Below are 21,317 nucleotides of genomic sequence, written 5' to 3' on the forward strand. Positions count from 1 at the left end.
GAAACCGAGGAGGAATAAACAAAGTAATAATACAAAATGGCGGACGATCGTAAACTTGGCGTATCGTTTTCGTTTTCAAAGAAAAAGTCTTCTAATAAGGGTTACAATGTTGAAAAAAACGCGCTCAGCGCTGATGATGTAAATGTCAAATACGAAGAAAAGGATTATATTCATTCTGCGGAGGGGAAGGAGTTAAAAAGGTGAGTTCTGCTTGAAAATTTCAGTCAACCTTTTTGTGATCGTGATACTTCTTCATTTAATCATTTTGTTCCACCGGATAATATACATGTGATCACTCTAGAGCTACTTTACATGTACGTGTACCGGCGGGTACAAAACACAGGTCACAGGTCATTGTTTTACCAATTATACAGAAAGTATCCTAAACATTCATAAAAGCTAACCTTAGGTATCCTAAACATTCCTAAAAGCTAATTTTAGGCCTAATAAAAGTAACTGTTTTTAGGCCTGAGCTAAGCTTTTATGAATGTTTAGGATACTTTGTGTATAGGTAAAACTGTGACCTGTGACCTGTACCTGCTGGTACGTGTTCATGTACATAAATTTAGAAATATTAACGGAGCTGACATTGGATGGATCATACAAACAAGTTTTCACATTTACTACCTGACATTCATCACAACACTGAGCAGTTGATGTTTCTTTTTAGTGTCAAACCAGAAGACAAACCAAAGGAAAAAGTTATCCCTTGTCTTGCAAAGAATCGCTGGATTCTGCCAACAGAAGGAAAATTTGCTGACACTTTGGACAGACAAGCTGCTGAGGAGCTCATGAAAGGTCTTGTTACTATCTTTGATACAAGCATGATATGATGATAATATGTAATAAGGCTACAATGTAAGTGCTCAGTGTTTATGCCTGCCGAGTTTGAATACCATGTCATCACAGGTTGTTCTGGTGGGAGGCATGGTGGCCTCATGGGATCATGGTTAGTGTGCTCGACTCCGGATCGAGTAGTTCGGGTTCGGGTCCTGGCCGGGGACATTGTGTTGTGTTCGTGGGAATGACACTTTACTCTCAGGGTGCCTCTGTCCACCCAGGTGTATAATTAATGAGTACGAGGGAAAAATATTGGGGGTAACCCTGCAATGGATTAGCATCCCATCCAGGAGGGAGTAGAAATACTCCTAGTTGCTTCATGCTACAGAAACCGGAGATAAATGCCAGCCTGTTGGGCCTTCTAGGCTCTTCTAAAGCAGACTTTACCTTACCTTACAGGTTGTTCTGTTCACAAAACGTCAAGAATAATAATTATTGTTATCCTTGACTTTCTGTAAACAGAACAACCTGTGATGACATGGTATTCAAACTCTGCAGGCATAAACACTGAGCACTTACATTGTAGGCTTGGTGCTCTGCAGTCCCAATGATTGCAGAGGCCTGGATTCCTCCCAATACATCTGGAATCCCATCCAATCAACTAGACACCCAAACACCCAACTACCAATCTCACAATCTTTGTTGACACCCGATGCAACTTCCTGATTTCCTTTGCCAGAGGAGAGTAGTTGGTGATTATTATTTTCATAACACCTTACCCAATCACACCATCAACCATAGTTATCACCTTTCCTTGACAAACCTTGACAGCCATTGGACCCTCCTCGCCATGATAAGAACTCTAAATGACACTGGCCTGATACTCTGATGCAGCTTTTAGAAAAAGTCTTTCCTTGTCAATGGGGTTGAAAGCAGCCCCAGGTCATCTGCTGCTCCAGAACTGAGCTTCTTCTAACAGCACTAAGATGACTGTTGGAAAAGTCTTGAGAAACGCCTTAAAGCAATTCAACAGTAACTTACCTTTCAATTTACTAGCAAAGCTCTCGGTCGTACGTATGTTTATTCAGTTCTTGCATTAGGAATATCCAACGGCACCACTGGGAGAAGTACACTCACCGGCATAATAATAATGATGATCTTGATAAGTAACTTGACTTTATTCAAGTGTTGAGTCTTCTAGCACTGTGGCACTTCTTGGGGACACTGTATGTTGAAGTCAAGTCAAATAAACTTAAATATTATAAAAGAAGGCTGGTTATTGCTTCTGGGGGAAAACCAGAGCATTCAGGGAAAACCTCTGTCAGCAGAGCAGAGATCCAACAAAGTCAACCCACTTTGGAAGCTGAGATCGGGAATGGAACCTGGGCCCATTGGTGGGAAGCGAGTGCTCTCACCACTGCGCCAACTCTGCTTCCCTAGCTGCAGACCAAATGCATAAATGCAGGCAAAAATGTATTCTTAAATTGTTTAATATGTGGTAATTAGACTTACTAGCCTCGCTCTCAAGCTACATTATTTTCTTTTGTATTTTGCCCTTGCAAACAAGGCTAGTGAGTCACGAACAAAAGAGTATTTTTTTGGCCGCCATAAATTTACTGTATGTATTTGGTCTATTCCCTAACTGCATCCGTTAACATAGCAGTGAACTGGTTCTAATTTAGGCAAAGCATAACGTCAGTAGTACCTTTTACATGTATTCCTCCTAAAACAGCAATCTCTGAAGATGATAAAGATACCAATGAGAATGAGAATGAGAATGTTGCCATTCCTCTTTTGATGCAAAATGCTTTACCTGATGTTGAGGGGTTCGAAAAGAATGAGAAACTTGATATTGCTTTGAGGCCAGAACAGGTGAGAATCTCAAGGATGATGTCAGCTGTCTCAATCTGCAACAAATTGTCTGTCGGTCGGCCGGTTTGGACGGTTTGGCCAGTTTGGACGTCAAACGGTTAAAGCAGTCATAAACTATGCCCCCTCCATTATTAAGATACATGAAAGAAATGCATATTTAATTATGTTTTGAAGTGCGGGTCAAGGACAAAGATTATTAATGGAGAAGTGATCCTCGACTTATCTGGACAATATAAGTTTAACCCTTTCACCCCTAAACCGGCTTAAACCAGCCATACTTAGTATTTTACTCGGTCTAATGCCAGACGATTTTTCTCATCCATGGGGAACCCCCAGGAGTCAATGGGTTAATTACTCACTGAAAAACTATGTCCCATTAATTAATTGAGCAATTGTCTCTAATACATGTAGTGTAGTAGACACCTGAAAAATTCACGTGGCTCCAATGGAATTCGAACCCAGTTGTTTGGCTTCATAGCTCAGTTGGTAGACCACTGCACCAGTATTGCACTGGTCATGGGTGCAAATACTGTTAAAGCTACCTGAATTTTTCAGTATCTACTGTAAGAGACAATCGCTTAAATTGTTATATAAATTGTCCAGAAAAATGCGAAGATCACTTCTCCATTTTGTTTAATTAACCTGTTGATTCCAGGGAGTGAGACTTTAGACAGATTTTACTCTCTCTAACACCAGACGATTTACTCTTCCACTGAGGTCATCCTGGGGCATCTCAAGAGTCTATGGGTTAAGATACATGTATTAGAGTATGGAGTTACAATTTGAAAAGAACATCTGTATGAGTGCCTGAATTAATTTTACAACCGAGGGCCATGCATCAATTTCGTCTCACCTACAATAATTGACTTTTTGAGCCCCACTCCTCTTATCCCGAGCTCTTCCCTCTTCATGATGCCTTTATTAATTAAAGGGGCTATGTCACGTTATTTTGGGGTGTTTAGGGGGCAATCTTTAGTTAATCACAAATTAAATTAAAATTAGAAAATGGTAATTTATGGGATTCTTTTCCTGATAAAATTATTGTTACATCACAAACAAGATGTTTCTGAGCAAAAAAGACCTTTATCCACGCGATTTGCTATAAACTTGAAAAATGCGAGGCCAACTTTTTTCAAGATTAGCCAAATGCAGTCCATTTCAATCTTGTTCATTTGTGTCCATCCATGCTTCTTGTTCCTTTTGCTATATTTCGTTTATGTTGTTTAACAGTTTTTTGTGGTTATTGCAATGTTTCATTCTACTTTCTGGGCATTTTGGGTGTCATGAAGTTATCTCATTTTGCGTTACATAGCCCCTTTACAGCTCTTCCATTGATAGGAGGGTTGTGTTCAGTAGCAAGTGTGTCTGATTAGCTAAAGGCAAGTGTGATCCTAACCCTTTTCAACCTTTAGAGCACAATGGATGATTACCAAGATATGCCTGTGACATCATTTGGGGCAGCCATGTTGAGAGGAATGGGATGGAAGAAAGGAGAAGCCATAGGAGGCACTAACAAGGGGTGAATAATACCTTCCTTTGATCTTTTTTTTTTTTTAGTCTAGCATTTCTTTTTTTTGCTTTTTGATGATCAGATATGTCCAGAAATGGACATAATCCTTCTATATCAATATCCTTGTTCCTTTCTTTCACTATACAGGCTATATTCGCTATTGTTCTTTTGGTATGACTACAAGAATAGATTGCAATTTTGAAGATTAGGTACTTTGACTTGATAATGACGTTTAGCTGACATTGAATGGTCATTGTTTCTTAACAAGGTTTTTAGTAGTTTTTAACATGTTTCTAAAGGTATGTTTTTTAACGTCATTGTTTCTTGACAAGGTTTTTAGCAGTTTTTAATACTGTTTAGGTTTGTTTTAACACAGTTTTTTTATAGTGAAATAATGTTTACAACCAAATTTGTTTGAAAACTTTTCAAAGGAAGCATACTTCAGAATTGCATGATTTCACTTTCAAAATTATTGTTTACAATTAAATCAGTTTTACAGGTATATCTTTCTTTTTTTAATCAACCCTTTCACCCCTAAACCGGCCTTAACCGGCCATACTTACATTGTAGTATTTTACCCTGTCTAACACCAGACGATTTTACTCATCAATGGGTAAGCCCCAGGAGTCGATGTGTTAAGCATTTATGACAAATTCAAAGAAGAAATGATCTTAGGTATTACTACTGTATATTTGAAAATTATTCCCAGCTGCTAAAGGTAAAGGGTTAAACGTGCCAGTGAACTAGTTAGTTACAGATAAACTTGTGGCCCTTGGTGCACACTTTTTACCTCCTTCCTCCATCAATGCTCTGTTTTATGGGTATACGAAGCTACGGCTACACGGATCAGGGGAAAGTCAAAACAGACGTCAATGGAATCAGACAGGGATCGAACTGGCGAGACCAGCATTAACCGACTGAGTTACTGTACGCCTGTCTCTGCTGCGATCTTAAATGATTTTTTGGGAAGTTGGGGGCTATTTTTAAATGTATTATCCTAGTGTTAAAGTCATTATCATAATCTTAGAAGCCAGTTTTTTTCGCTCAGTGATCCTTATAGCCTTCTGTCTGGTAAAGTGACAACCTTTAGATTTATATGGACATATTATGGTCAGGTGAATTTTAGCATCTGTCTGCATTGTTTTTACCTGTTCTCTGAAAATGACCTTTTCCTCAAAATGCAATAATATTTATTTTAAAGCCTTGCAGAGCCCATTGAATACATTCCACGATCTAAAGGATTGGGGTTAGGAGCAGAGAGAAGACCCCCTAGTGATGGCATTGGTCCAGGAAAGAAAAGAAAACCAGGAGATCAAACTTTAGATATTGTAAGCCTGGACAGGTGCTTTTTCTTTTAATATTCTTACATCTATAGTGGAGGCAGTGAGGCAGAGTGGTTAGGCTGCTTGCCTTGAGATCCGCAAATCCTGGGTACAAGATGTGTTCTCACCACTCTTTGAATTTTATCCTCAGGCTGGTAGTCCCTGGTTCAACCTCTCGGCAGCACTTTGTAAATACAGTCAACTGGTTTGCCTGCAGCCAGTTTGGATTCTTAGTAGTTGCTGAGTTGTTGTCATTTCGTTGATTGTGTGGTTTTGAGCAAGTGACGTTTATCAAAATTGATGTGCATTTCTGGACGGATTTCCAGTCCAATATAGAGCTTCTATTATGATTTTACATATCCGTATTATTTATGTTACATGTATTTGTTATCAGAAAATGTTATTTTCCTCTATGTTAGTTATCCTATATAGTTTTGAATCAAACATTTTTGTAATTACTGGGTATTGCTCTTTCTGCAATCAGTGTGTCCTGGAGTTAAAAGGTGGTAAAAGGTTAAAACTGATCTGAGAAGTTTCCCAAATTCTTTAACTGTGTCTCTGGTTTTTGTTTGGGGCACTGCTCATGTTTCGTGACCCAAGAGATCCTAACGATAATTACCGGTATCTTCTTTAAAATTTTTGTAATGACTATCATTCTTTTTTTTTCATTGTCATCAAATAAAATGTTTCATGTCTAAAAAAGTACATTTTATGCCTCCTAGGTGCTTTCATTTAGTAGGTTGCTAGAAATGTTCAAACTATACTCTGAAAACTTAGATTATTTTATATTTATTTCTTATTGCAGAAGTCTGGCCCAATTAAAGAAAAAGATGGTCGTGTGAGACACTTCAAGGGATTAGGAGAAGAAGTTCAACAAGAAACATCAGTAGGTAAAATGGTACACGTAATTTGTGAGATGATAAAAATCATCCTATAATATTTATTATTATCCTCAATTATTTAATTATTGGTTAAAATTATCCTTATAGTCTTGTGAGCTTCAAACATGAAGGTATTTTTCAAATGACGAAACTCTTGACGATTGTATAAAATTAAAGTAAGATTGCAGAGATCACAGAGGGAAGTGTTTTTTCTCCAGTGTTTTGGACATCATTTTTGTTTGCAAGCTGATGCTCTGACAGCCATCTGAGTGGTTAACTGTTAGGGGTAGGGATGCTTTTCTGGTTTGGAGAATTATTATTATTACTGGGTTGCAAACCCAGTCGGAAATTAGGTAGATTTCCGTTTTTTTTTTTTTTTAGTATTTTTTTCCGTGTAGGTAAAAGTCTTGCCTGTCACTCCCCTGGTAAGTGGTGTCTTTGTGCATAGAGTCTTGTGCGCGTATTTTCTTAGGATCGAGAGGGTAGTGGAACTGCGTAGATTTCTCTGGTGGACACAGTAGAATCATTAACTTAGCCTGCAATGGCGTCGAAAGTCATGAAACGCGAATGGCGTTTTAGTGGATCCTTAAACAAAATATACCCTTATGGAGCTCAATAATGGAAAGTCAGTTGGATAAACTAGGGAGGAATCTCAAAAGCGACGAGTAATGGACTTCGACAACAATCTATCGCCCGTCGAGACGAGATCAAAGTGAGCTGTATTTACCTGATTTGACACGATTGAGTTTCTTGTCTTCACGCACGCAATGAAATAGGAAGAGGTTTTCGCCTCTAAGAGCAAATATGTTGTTTGTTTCAATAAAATTTTCGCTGGAAAAGGATTCTGTGGTATTTTCTGGCTTTGTGAATTATAATATCATGTTGTGTATTGAATTTTCGAGCTTAAGGTTGAAATGTGATATGGGAGAAGTTTTTTAGTATTGCTCTGTAAGCAGGAAGGATTCACAGGCCTGTTGGAAGCGTGCTTGAGTTTCAACAAAATGAGCCCCAAATGTGACGCAGATGAATAATAAAGTAGCTGCTATTTCCAAAATGATGGAATTACCTGGTGATAAATAACGTCGTACGCGTCTTGGAGAGTAAATTTTGACTTTGCATAAACAAGAGTTGGGCGATTGTGATCTTTGTTTTGACTTCGCTCATTTCATTGTCAAACTTTATAACACTTCACAGAAAAAGAAACTTTCAAAAACCCGGTATCTTGCCATCATTTGACACAGATGCTTCACTGTTTGGCGAGTAAACATGCCGCGGTAACTTAATCACGGCGCCCGCTGAATTCCGGCCATGTCACTTGCAATTTACTTGAACGTAGCAAAAATCTCCGAAAATGTTTGTCGCTGATCGTAACTTTTTATATTCTATATTCACGGTTCAAAATTAATGTTGTTTTCATGCCGTAAATATTTTATTCTCGATCGACCGTCCGGGAAACTTCCTTCTGCTCTTTCTGAAAACTGTGTATCAATAGTTATTTGCTTTTTCATCAATATTTGTTTTGCATAAAGCAAGCTAACAGAATCTGTACCTTGCTGAGTTCGCATTTGTTAGCGTTAATAGTATTTTCGGTCAGATGTTTCCGTTTTTATGAGGGGTACGTTGTTTTGGTCTCCCATCCAAATACTAACCCCGCCCGGCAGGGCTTAACTTCAGTTAACTTTAGCATTAGAAAACTGTCAGATGCTCAGAGGGCACACTTGTGGTAAAAAGAAGTTGCGAGGGAACTTGAAAATTATTAACATGTCAGCCCAGAAGCCAATGTTTCTCGCTTCTCTTTTATTTGTTATTCTTCAGAGACTGGAATGCTGTATTTCAATACCACACAATTCATAGACTTTCGAAAAGTCCTTCGTCTAGATACGCGCGACTTCGTCGCTCGCTCATCCACTTCGCGTACGAAAAATCACGATTCGCTCGCCGAAACATTTTCTCCTGGGATTATCGTGAGGTCTACTTGTTGCAAGTCTACACAATTCAGTGCCGTCTGATTTTCTGTAGCACGTACCACAGGCAACCCAGTGTATGCTTCACAGAAGCATCTCGTTATTATTGGGCGAGGTTAAGGAAAATATTGTGATTTGTCAGTGGCAAGCAGATCAATTATTTGCCAAAGCTAAAGGCTCTCAGAGGCAAATAATAAATTGATCTGGGAGACACTGACAAATGCACATGTGTCACAAATCACTTTGTCAAATTTTGCAGCATCCAGGGGTTGCATTTGTTTATCATCAGTGAACCATGTTCATCTTTGTTGTTTTATCTAGACTATACCCCAGGTACAGGAGTTGTTATCTTAAAAGGACCTCACCAGAATATGTGTGGAAAGGTGAGTATTCTTATGGAAGAATTTCAAAATGTGTAACATTTTAAGCTCTGACACACTTGGCAGTAAGTAGACTGATGCCATATGACACAGAAAACTTTGTGATGTACAGAATTGTCATGACGGGTGTACCCTTCCTGCAAACACTCAGAGATCTAAATTTATTTCCTTCCTTCCTTACTTATACTTACTTTCCATCTTAAAATAAACATATTTTATTCTTATGACATAAAAATAGTAGTTAAATTTCTTGTTCATTCTCAGCTAGAAATTATGCTTAAGCTGTCACCATAGACAAGGCTGCTGCCTAAGAAAATTTCAAAGGGGCCCTCAGAGCTAAACGCTGAGAACTTAGGAGCCCAACATATGAAGTGAAAGATGTTGCTGTGAGAAATTAAGGCGCCCAGAGCCATTCTTTGGGAGCCCCAGGCTACCGGGCTCCTGTTAGGCAACAGCCTTGATAGATTTTAAATAAATGGCATGCTAATCTTTTCAAATGTATGAGGCTTTGCCTTTCATCCCTGTGAAGTTATCTCTTTCAATTCTCGATTGCTGTGGGCTGAATTAACTCTACAACACTCACACAAACACAAAGGACATATTTCAAATGCAGGAAAAATAAGTGCTGAATATTCCCTGCTAGCAGAGTTCTTCATTTGCTGGGCTGATGAGTGTGGGAAAAGAGACCTCTTCCGTGGGTTGAAACTCACTTTGATCCAACCGTCGTTAATGGAAGTTATTAATGTCAAGTATTCATTCCAGGACGGTCTGGCCAGTTTGAAATTTCTTTCTGCTTATTTTAGATTGTTGCAGTTGATGTAGACACATCCCGAATCACTATTCAATTACATCTCAGTAAAGAGGTTGGTTAAATCTTTTGCATTGATAATAGTAATAAATGTATAATAATAATAACAAGGATAATAATTTGATAACATTCTAGAACTCTAGACTTTCACTTGACTTTAGCAGCCACGTTTGTGCCCCAAAACATCAGAAAAATAGCTTCTACATAACCTCAAACTAAACCTTTAGAAATTGAGCTCAAATGTTCTTATTCAATGGTTTTTTTTTGTTCCTTGAAAGAAAAAACGTTACCACTGTTCGCATAGGTAAAAGCCAGCAGTGAAACGATTAAATTCCATTTTGATTTTTCTTCCTATTTGGACGGGTTTAGAATGTTCGACATAAGCTTGTAAAAAGCTGAAACATGAAACTAATGCAGGGTTCAATGTCTACAGGCTTGGCATAGAAACATTGAAGTCAAAAGTTTCAATTTTATTTTATCTTCTTAAACATTATGATTGTATTCATAATTAATGTATAATGGCTGGATAAATAATCCTCATGATGACTTCTTTCCTCACATACGAGATTAAAATTTATGTTAGTCATATTGTGGCTAAATTTGAAGCAATGAACTTTTCAAACTTTACCCAGAGAATTTTTTTCCCCCGGGGTAGTATTGTCAACTAGAGGTCAATTGCAGTCCAACTTGGCTTTTGTCGGCCATGTTTTCGCAGAGCTGCAAACATGTTTTCAGCTCGCTTTATTATCGATGCATTCCTTGACCATATTAGGTACAGAAGGTATAAACTGATAACCTGAGTCAGTGAAAATGCTGGAAAATCTGGTATCCGTAGTTCAGTTTTTAATAATTGTCTGTATTCCAGGATGCGAGTGATTTTGAGCAAGAGGACACTTCGTGACGCTTATCAAAATTGATGCACATTTCTGGACTGATTTTCAGTCCAATATAGAGCTTCTATTTTGATTTTACATACCCTAGTTTTTGTGTGAATTTGTGGGGAAATTATTTCCCAACAGTGCTTTTATGCCAACAAATTTACCAATATCTGGCTAGTGACTGCTCTTAAAATGAAGTGTCTTTGCTTAATTGACCCAGTGATGGCATTGATCTTTTCCAGAATATTACATTACACCAATTTAATACAAGACTGGTAGATGATGATGAATACAAAACTCTATTAAGACAAGGTACTTGTGCGATGAAGGAGAAGTGTCCCTCACACTTACTGGACAATTTAAGCAATAATAACCTGAAAAGTTCAGATGGATTAAACGGAATTCAAACCTTTGAGAGGGTTTGATCCAATGAGAGACCTCATGAACAGTGGTCATGCGCTCCAGTCCCATTGAAGTCCCTTGAATTTTTCAGGTGTCTTTAAAAGAGAGACGATTGCTTAAATACTCCAGATGAATGCGAGGATCATCTCTCCCTTTGGTCTGTATCCCGCACTTCGAATACATGCAGGTTTTTCTCCGGGTACTCCGGTTTCCCCTCTCTTGAAAAACCAAAATTTGATTTGATTTGCGTTAACTTGTTAATTTCAATTTCAAGTGTTCCCGATTAGTGCTCTACGGCGCTAGAAGATTAGACACTTAAATAAAGTTCCTTTCCTTTTTTACGTTTGGTTTGATGCCAGTTTTCTTGCCTGATCCATAAATACCTCACCCATTGCTAAGAGGGGATCTCAAAAGCGTAACCTCATCATTTTTTCTTTGATCAGCTTTGAATTCAGCACCGAAGTTTGAAGATGCTTTTCATAATTAGCTTATCTTTGGCGTAGGGTCGTACCTCATGTTGAACACTATATTTCATTGGCTGTATGGTGTCGTACTTCCTTTTGTTTTGTGTGATAAAACCTTTCTTATCTTTGTTCGTTCTATTGTTTTTTTTTTTGGCCAATCCTGCATGAAGCCCGTTCAATGAGATACGATACGACCCTATCTTTGAGATTTTTTGCCTTGTATTCATTTCTCACAGTGTCGTATCCCACCACTGCCTATCAATGGTAACGAACCATCTTATTCTTGGTTTGCACTCACGTGATTAGACGGTTATATTGACGTACAAAACAAAAGCAAAATGTCGCTCGCGTTTTGCATAATTTTAAAGCCAAATTCCCAAGAGACTTTTTCGCTATAATTTAGTAGACCAACGTGGCCGCCAATGACGTCAGGTACAAGCCAAGAACTGTTTGAGAATAGTGGGGAAGGAGTGGGGGTGGGGGGGGGGGGGGTAGTGGTTGCCTATCAGTATTTGTGTTCAGGGTGCACTAGTCTTGTGAATCCCCAACTGTATCGGGTCGTGTCGGCAATGAGTCGTTCCGCTCAAGTGATTCACACACAATCAAGTCGATTCGCCAACACAGTGATCGTGCACACTTACGGCGCTTTCCATTTTACAGAACCGTCCGGCCAGACCGGGCTTTTGGAAGGAATAACTCTAGAACGTCTTCAAATTAACACACTTCGAGGATGATATATACTCCTTCAGAAGAATGCGAGGGATTATCATGCAAGTTTTCCTTCAAATTGTTTCATTTTCTTTGCAAACTGACGGATCTGGCCGGCCAGTTCTGATAAAAGGAAAGCGCCCTTAGGTTGATTCGCCAACACACGTTAAGTCATTCATTACATAGCGAAATAGTAATCTTATTAATAAGATATGTTTCCAACTGTCAGTGATGACTGAGGCCGAGTGAGAGGGATAAGCCGAGTTTTAGAAGCGCATAAAATGTATTGGAATGGTGTCATGAGAATCTGAGCATTTCCTTTGTAGGTCATTTGTGAAATTAGGTAGCTAGAGTCGAAAGAACAAAGTGGAACGACACCTTGACACCTTCAGTGCAATCCAACCTGACCAAATAGTCGCAACGCGTCCTCTTCCTTTCAAATATGAAGGTGGTAAAAACCGAAACCTCTTCGAAAATTACGTTTGCAATATTTCTTCTTTTTTTTTGGCGAGTCACTCTGATTAAGAGAGATTCGGACTAAGTACATTATTGTCTGGAATGCTCACTTTCATACATGTAGCTTTAAAATGAATTTTTTTTAAGTCGGCTTTATACCCATTTCACGAAATTTTCTGGCGCAAAAAGAGTTCTGGAACAATTAATTGTGGCCGATGATAACCTAACAGCACTGTTTTAGGGGACCATGTGCAAGTTACCAGCTGAGCAAGAGGAATTTTTTGCGATCACATAACGTAGTAGAAATCCTAGACAACATGGCTTAACTTCACTGATGATCACAAGAACGTGACAAATTACCATTTATAATAAAGTTTCAGCATAACGCGCGATCTGAATGGTTATAACCGCGCGTTTTTGGAGAGTACAGATGCACGGCTGACGCCACTTGTAGGATTTCGAAAATAAAGTTTTCCCAAAATTTTAGCCGAATACATGATGAAATTAAAAAAAAATCTTTATTATACAGTGTAAAACAGATAAAGAAGCCTCGCCTGTGATCTGTTCTGGGGATCTTCTTCCCATAAAGTGGACTTTGGTTCATTCATAGAGCGCAACGAACGCAGCAGCAGTTTGTTTACCAGCCACACGCATTAATGAACTTGTTATCCAAATGTTCAAGAAGAAGGGAAAACCGTCACTCGACTACGTCTCGTGTTTCCCTTACACTTCTTTCGTGCTCTAACTGCATACTTTACAGGCGAAGCAGGCGAGGCTTGTTTATTTGTTAAATGTGACAACTATGACGGCGAAACTCAGCTGAATTTATAAGGTGGTCTGCCACAGGCATCCCACGTAAATATCGGGTCTATTTTGTTTTGGTTTCGTGGCATCATTTCCTTCCGCTTTCATGGAAACGCGTTATTTTGGTAATTGCTGTATAAAAATGAAGTATATGCAGTTATCCGTCGCTACATTTCGCAAAAAATTAATCTAAGTAAGGTAAAAGCAAGAACGCGAGATTATATCAAAATGTATATTTTGTCTCTTTTGCGTTCATATTTTTCAATCCCAATCTTACTGAATCTCCCTTTTTCCCCTCTTGAAAATAATTTTTACGCCCTACAGAGAAAGCAAAAGAAAATGACAGAAGAATAGAGAAAACTAACAAAGGCCACAAGCGATCCAGAGATGGCGAGAATCATACTAGGTGAGATTAATAGAAACCTGCATTACAGGCTTCGCACTCGGCTAAATAAAGGAAATAAGCGCCTGTTATGCAGGCTAGATTAATAGATCAAGTATTTTCCCTGAGGACCTTTCGTATAATTCTTGTTACTTAGTCGGGAGAATTTGATTTGATTCTCATTTATGTATTTACCGACGGAGCGGGAGTGTATGACACGAATTTACCCAGTTCCGCAGACAATGGAATTTTTGCTGACGTCGTTGTTTACATATTACGTCACTAACACGTGATTTGCTCACAGAAGGTATCATGGTATTTACAAATTGACTTCAACTGGTAAAATAACTTCTTGAACTTTGTTAAATCTCCAGTTTCAAGCCTTTTTTGCTTTGAAAACGAGCCAGCTATCAGCCTTCAAAAACTGATGAATTCTTGGGTGGCAAAAGCACTAATGACCCTATACATTCTCGGAAAAGAATCATTGCTCAGATATTATCTGGTATATCGCGCTCAAATTTTCAGAGGTAGATCGTTACGCAATGCACTTTCAATATTCAGTACTTTATTCTCGGCTGACTGATTAGAAAACAATAGCCTTGTGCTAGTTAAGCAAAAAATGTAAACAAAGATTTCCCTATAGATAGTACAACTCCGTCACATTTTGAAAGGCACTCGAGTGACTCTGGTTAATAATATGTATACCGGTGGATTACTTTTTATCTTCCAACAGCCTTTTCGTAGCTAACTCAGATAAAGTTAGATAGATGCTAGATAATTTGTTCTCATACCATGTATTAGGTGAGAGAAATTAATGACGTTTTTGAAATTTGACCCAAAAAAATAGGTCATCGAATTAGTTTTTAATTTATTATCCAAAAAGCTAACTTTTCCCTTTTAGCAGTGCTGCTGTACCGTTGTCAGGGCAACAGTGAGGGACTCGCAGATACCCTTAAAAATTGCCTGACAATAGAATTAGACAAATATCAAATCGTTTCCCTAATGAAAGGATTGACATTGTCGGAATCCTTTTCTATTGGAACTCACTGTTACTGTTGGAAAACCCTTCGAGCCTCCGAGCCCAAAATTAATTGCGCACCGTTTCTCAATTTCGCGTAACACGAAATTATTCGCGTGATTCGTGTAAGTGCATTCAGCCAATCACGTCACACATTTGGACAAACCGTCATTTGAAACAAAAACAAACGGCCGCAATGACTTTTGGGCGAATCTGAGCGTTTAATAGGGTTTAGGAGAGGCTATAAAAGGACAGGGTTTTTTTTTGGGGGGGGGGGGGGTGGGAAACTATCTTGTTATGATTCTGATTTCGTTTTTTTGTTTAATTCCACTAAGTAAAAATCACCGTGAATCCAGCAAATACCCCAAAAAGGACAAAGACCACGACAAAGATAGATTGCACAGCGATACGCAAAAACCGAATGAAAAACCTGCGACGTGTTGGCTGTATCCCCAAACAAGAGTGAGGATTATCAGCAAGGAGTACAAGAAAGGCAAATATTACAATAAAAAGGTACTTGACTGGGAAACTATCGCAACGCTTTGGTACCCTCAATGAAATTAGAGACGTAAAGTGCCCCTAACCCTTCAACTTGTTTTTTTTTTTTTGGTAGATTTTGACATCTTTCAAGAACTCATTTTCGAAAAAAAATATTCAAAAATATTGAATCCTGAGTTTTTTTCCGAGCGCTTGAAGTTAGTGAAATTTGTAATTTTTTGCGCGCTAGAAACCCCGCTGGACAAATTATTCTCTCGTGGGCTCGTTAGGAACTAGCCAATGAGAAGCGTCTAATATCTGACACTTTTTTAGCTGTGACGTAAGAAAAGGACACCATTCCAATCTGACGTGCTATAAAGGAAGAATATCTTGGTCATAATTTGATGTAATATGTGACTAATCCAGGGTTACAATAGCAGGTCTAATAGAAGTTTACTTGCCATTCTCTTTTGTCGTATTGTAGGGGAACCTTTGTGTTCATTTTTACTGGCTCTTTTTCCAACATGGATAGTTGACCAAACGCAAACTTCAAATTCATCTTCTCTGAGGGATCGTTTTTTATGAGAGTTAAAAGGTCTTGTAAAGTCTTCATGCTTGAAATGCACTGAACATATCGAAGAAGTCTTTCCCGGGGTCCAATGTTTCCGCGTCTGATTGACGAATATTATCCATCGTTGTCTTCTTCGGCGGGCTTCAGCCCTCGGATCGCTATCAGAAGGAATCTTATGCATGCTGATTCCTTTCTGTTTATTGTTAGGGTTGCTGCATCCATAAACCACGCACTTTTCCACCATTTTCTCTGCGTTCTCCGCGAATCTTCACACATGCCAACAACTCAAACTTGCACGATGTCCTTTTCTTATTTCATGCTCGGTACATTGGCCGAGTGGGGAACTAATGCGAACGATAGGTGAAAAATAGTCAAGAATACCTTCACTTTCGTAAAAAAACCCGGATTCAATATTTTTGAAAATTTTTTTCGAAAATGAGTTTTTGAAAGATGTAAAAAATCTACCAAAAAAAAACCAAGTTGACGGGTTAGGGGCACTTTAAATATTAATGACGTGCTACAGCAGAGGGATTCTGCATCGCGTTAACTTGAAACGACAAAAGGGACAAAATGTAGGGTGTTTTTTTGGGATGGATTTCTTGCTGCTATGGTAAAAAATTACGCCACAATAATGAGAGTACCTTGCAAAGCAATAATTGATGTATCATATGGTACCACAACGCTACCGTTAAATGAAACAAAGGGAGCCTAAGCACTTCCGTTTTTGAGAGGCGGACGGTAAGCGGAAGAGAACATTTCGCGTGCCAGGACAGTGATGTCTCCCAGGGCCCAGTTGTTCAAAAGCCGATTAACAGTAATCCCAGATTAAAAATTAACCAAGGACTTTATTTCTCCACTCCCAAATGCTGTTGAATGCTGATATTCGGCTAAATTTTACATTAGAAGAAGTCAATCTTGAAAAAGAAAAATAAACAAAAGAAACTTTCACTAAAAAGTTTACAACATGAAACAAAAGTATATGCGAATCCTGGATTAAGTAAAATCGGCTTTTCAACAACCGGGCGCAAATTATTACACTAATCATCTCTAATGGAGTGAAGATACTTTGCTTGTGTGAAGACAAGTTAGACTTCACTTCCGGTTGCCTTCCTCGTCTTCTCTTGAAAAGCTGAACTGTTAAAGCAGTTGTCATCTGTATCCATGACTCGCAATATCCTGCCTTAGGGCCTCCACAAATGAGGCAAGTTGTTATCGACGACTATTTCCACTCGACAACTTAATTGAATCAACCATTGTTGGTGTTAGGAAATGCGTTCCATATCGAAAAGTTTAGTTGTCGATAACTGGCAAGTTTTGCGGGAACCTGGAAACTGAAATGGAATGCGCGTGTTGTCATCGGGCTGAAATGGAGAACCGCTGACTTTAAAAATCGTTCGTCTCGCTGCGTAGCTCACAGTAGGTGTAACTAGAGACAGCGCGTCACCCACGACTTGTTCCCTCAAAATTTCATGAAAATTACACGACGCGTGGCTTACATCGTACTTTAAAAAAATGAAGAAAAACAATCATTTTATAAAAGCTAACCATTTTTGAACAAGTGCGTAGGCTTAAACAGTGTATATCAGTGCTACAAATCCACAAATGGTCAACTTTGCGTGCATTGGAACGTTTTGCTCTGTTGATTTTGGCTTGGGTGACGCGCTGTCTCTGGTCGCTTCTGCTCACAGTCGGGAGAAAAGGAGTGATCGATAACAAAGTATCAACAACTAAAGCAGTTTTGATTTTGAAAAGGAAAACTACTTTGTTGTCGACAGCTTGATTTTTCGCTATTTATAATCGATAGCTTGATTCAAACTCGCGATGTTTTGTTACCGCGCACCGGTGGCTCAGTTGGTTGAGCATCGGGCTGTCATGCGGGAGGTCGTGGGTTCGAACCCCGGCCGGATCAACACTCAAGATCTTAAAATAACTGAGGAGAAAGTGCTGCCTTTGTAATTTCATCTGCAAATGGTTAGACTTTTAAGTCTTCTCGGATAAGGACTATAAACCGTAGGCCCCGTCTCACAAATGTCTTCTATGTTCATAAGTTCCCTGTGGGACGTTAAAGAACCCAAATACTATTCGAGAAGAGTAGAGGATAAAGTCCCCGGTGTTGTGGCTGTCCTGTTCTCTCCAGCAGAAGTGGCCGGCTTGGCGGTGATGTCTCCAAAAAGGCTTGTGGTGTATGAGGCCACCTAAGCAGAAACAGCCAGACAGGGACTTTGCCGAGTGCTGGAACATGTATATGTAGATGTAGATGTATCGGCAACTAAAAGCTTAATATCGATAACAACTAGAGACCCTTATACATTTTATACATTTTGCAACTCTCTCTGTCTTTGGCAGGTTCGTGTGGTCGATGTCGTGAGTACAGACAGCTGTGTTTGTGAAGCTGAGGAAGGAAGACTTCTTGAAGGTGGATTGAATTTCTGTTTTTGTTGCTGTTAAATGCTTGTAAGAAGCATTCTTCGGTCAAGAGTGCTTGGTTATTTTCTCTCAGTTCTTACTACAATCCTAGAGAAATATCGTTGGGTATTGTCTCAAGTTTCGGTTTTTTGGACAATTGAACAATTTGAACAATTGCCCAACAATTTCCCAACAATTTCCCAACAATTGCTCAACAATTACCCAAAAATTGCTCATGCAACAATTCTCCCTCGCCCTTCCCCGCCCGAGACAATATTGTTTGTAAAGAAGATATCCCTCAATATTGTTTGGAAGAGAGAGCGGAATCCGCAACTTGAAGATTTACTTTTTCGAAAGAATTGGTTTGGATATGGAGAGGAACGTCAAAAGTGTCTCAACAATTTTGTCAAGGGTTGTAGCTTGTTTATGAGCCAAACGTTTGCCGGATTTTCTCTTCTTTGAAAAAAATACAGAGAAAGAACGTCGAGGATTTCACCAAGTTAAACATGCGCCAATTTACTTCTGGAGTTATTCAGAATATTTTTAGATGTACTTTTATGTACAGTTAAATTACTTTCTTGGAGCACTTGCTCAACGCCCAATTATAATTGGCTCTTATGTCCAGCACTGCCCGCGCGTGCTTTTGCACGTGCTGATAACAACTCGACCCAGGTTAAGAAATTAAGCTTAGAGAGGGCTTATCGTGAGACCTGTTATACGGATGAGAGAAGTCTTTACGTCTTTTCCTGTATAAAATATTCCGCAATTTCTTTTTGAAAGAATGCAGGACTTAAGGTTTTTCATTTTTTTTATGCAAATGTGTGCACTTCTTCTTGCTTAGATGTACCACAGTCAGCCTTGGAGACTGTCGTACCTAGGGCGCTGGATTCCCACGTTAGAATAGTTAAAGGTCGCCACAGAGGACAGGTAAGAAAGAAGGAAAAAGACCTTACTGGTTAATCAAGCTTTGCCGTTATGATTTTTTTGGGGGGAGTGGGTGCGGGAGGGAGGAAAAGGTATTTGTATTGTATTTGCCATCAGATAATTCTTAAACACAAGGTCGCTCTTTAAAAGGGGGCGCTTCATTTCCTTTTTTTTTTTTTCTTCGAATATACTCAAACATGACTAATGATAAAAGCTGACGATCAACCAACAAAGCAAAGAGGAATAATAGATACTTTCATGGCAGCAAGAGTGATTTAGGATTCTGAAAAAGAACGACAGATCATCTCTTATCACATAGTGTGGACGCATTGCCGTAAGGAGCTTTCTATTGCACAAATTGTCAGAGAGGTCTGTATGCGCGCACTGTTGATTAAAAAATCATCCGCCCACCTGCAGATACCTATGACATCTCGCCTCTTGTGTCTTTGTGTTTAAAAGCTGGTCTTACGCCCAGATGGGTGGGGTGGGTAATAAAATGATCGCACTCAGCAGACACTGAGGAAGATTCAGGACCGTTTCACGCCGTATTGGTGTGCGCATGCTCGTAGGCTACCCATAATTAAAAACGAAAAAACCGATGGTCCCAAATTATCATTCTCACTTTCGGCTTAAGTTTATTTAAGGGCTATATCCCAGTACACTCGCAACATGAGCAAAGATTCTTCATGTATTTCGAACTTTTAAAAGGTTTCCCTAGTTCCTAGTCCTCCATTTGTTTCGAATATGGAAAATTTTGAAGAGGTTTATTTTTCGATGGTGATTTGGGGATACTCGGAAAAAAATCCGAATGCTCGTTTACCGAAGTCGAACTTACGACCTTCCGATCACTAGTGCAGTCGTGAAAATGCTACGATTCGGCAATTTAGATCCTAGCAGTGTGGTAGAGCATCCCATCTAGTAATCGCAAGGTTGTAGGTGTTCGACTCCTGCAAAGGAGCACTCGGGTTTTTCCGATGGTGACTCGTCGATACTCGGAAAACAACCCGAGTGCTCCTTTGCAGGAGTCGAACCCACAACCTTCCGATTGCTCGATATGGTACTTTAAATTGTCGAAATGTTGCATTTTCACGATTGCACTAGTAAGGTTGTAAGTTCGACTCAGGTAGAGGGACATTCGGGTTTTTTCCGAGTATCGACGAGTGACCATCGAAAAAAAATAAATCTCTTCATTTTTTTCATTGACCGGGGTTGACATGTAACATCGCTTTCAGTAGGATGGAGAATTTTGTTGTGGTGCAGCATTGTTAAAATTTTGATATAAAGTGTTTTTTTTTTTCTTTTTAGCTGGCGATATTACTGGAGCGAGACACTTCCAATTATAGCGCCGTTATTCAACTCTTGCTGGACAAGAGTGTTTGTACTGTAGACTATGATGACATCTGTGAGCACACGGGGGATGCTAACGACTTCTAATATCACAGTCGCAATAGACTATGAAAAAGGAGATTCTTTGATTGCAGATAACGTCACACCAGCCATGTTAGTGGAAAGAGCAATAGCAAAAACGGCTCTTGGGAATTTGACTCTATTATTGTGCAAAATTTGAGCTACATTTTCCCATTGTTTTGGCACCAACATGGCCGCCTTATCACGTGAGTGCAATCAAAGAAGAGTTGGGAGCGTAAAGGGACACTTTCATGAGCTGCGCATGCTCTCTAGCCGCCATCATGGATTCACGCGTGAGTCACGTATATTCGCCGGAGTTTCTCCTTTGTCCACCATGGCCCTTCCCAATGGACACCATTTTGAATTTGTCGATTCAAGTTGAAAAAAGTTAACCTAACACAAGACGCTAGCGCATGCGCTTCTCGTGACAGTTTCCCTTTAAGGCCCGTTTTAAATGTCGCATTTCACATGTGCCGATTCTAATGCAAATGAGAAAAATCTATTGCTTTTGCTCATTTGCATTAGATTCGGCACATGTGAAATGTGACGTTTAAAACGGGCCTAAGCGAGGCGACAATGACGGCTTCGAGAACACCCAATTGATGAGGAAAAACAATAGTTCACGAGCACCTGACGATGCATTTCCAATTTTCTTTTTAAACACACGCCGGTCATATTAATTTTATTTTTGGAATGTTGGTACACACTTGCCGTGCCGAACGACCAGTAATAATCGCGAAATTCTTACAATGATGGGAAATAATATCGTCGTCGTTGTCGTCCTTGCTTTAAGCTCTCTGTTATCCAAGACAACGGAGAGAGATGATACCACAGCAGTCACCCACGTCATCCACTTGATCAATTGAACGCATCGGAAAAGATGCGGGAAAACAATGGTTTGCC

At 39.4% G+C, this 21,317-nt stretch overlaps 1 protein-coding gene across 1 annotated transcript; it reads left to right on the top strand.

The window, feature by feature from the left end:
- Positions 1 to 31: 31 nt before the first annotated feature.
- On the top strand, positions 32 to 20,963 carry LOC138009449 (G-patch domain and KOW motifs-containing protein-like). Its single transcript, XM_068856467.1, has 14 exons — positions 32 to 200; positions 671 to 798; positions 2,513 to 2,652; positions 4,065 to 4,171; positions 5,364 to 5,490; positions 6,290 to 6,374; positions 8,651 to 8,712; positions 9,513 to 9,572; positions 10,638 to 10,707; positions 13,554 to 13,635; positions 14,965 to 15,142; positions 18,024 to 18,093; positions 18,925 to 19,010; positions 20,313 to 20,963. The coding sequence occupies exons 1-14, from the start codon at positions 37 to 39 to the stop codon at positions 20,439 to 20,441; spliced, it is 1,488 nt and encodes a 495-aa protein (XP_068712568.1). The 5' UTR covers positions 32 to 36; the 3' UTR covers positions 20,442 to 20,963.
- Positions 20,964 to 21,317: the final 354 nt, after the last annotated feature.

The sequence above is a fragment of the Montipora foliosa genome, chromosome 7, assembly GCF_036669935.1.
Source record: "Montipora foliosa isolate CH-2021 chromosome 7, ASM3666993v2, whole genome shotgun sequence".
In the NCBI taxonomy this organism is placed as follows: Eukaryota; Metazoa; Cnidaria; class Anthozoa; order Scleractinia; family Acroporidae; genus Montipora; species Montipora foliosa.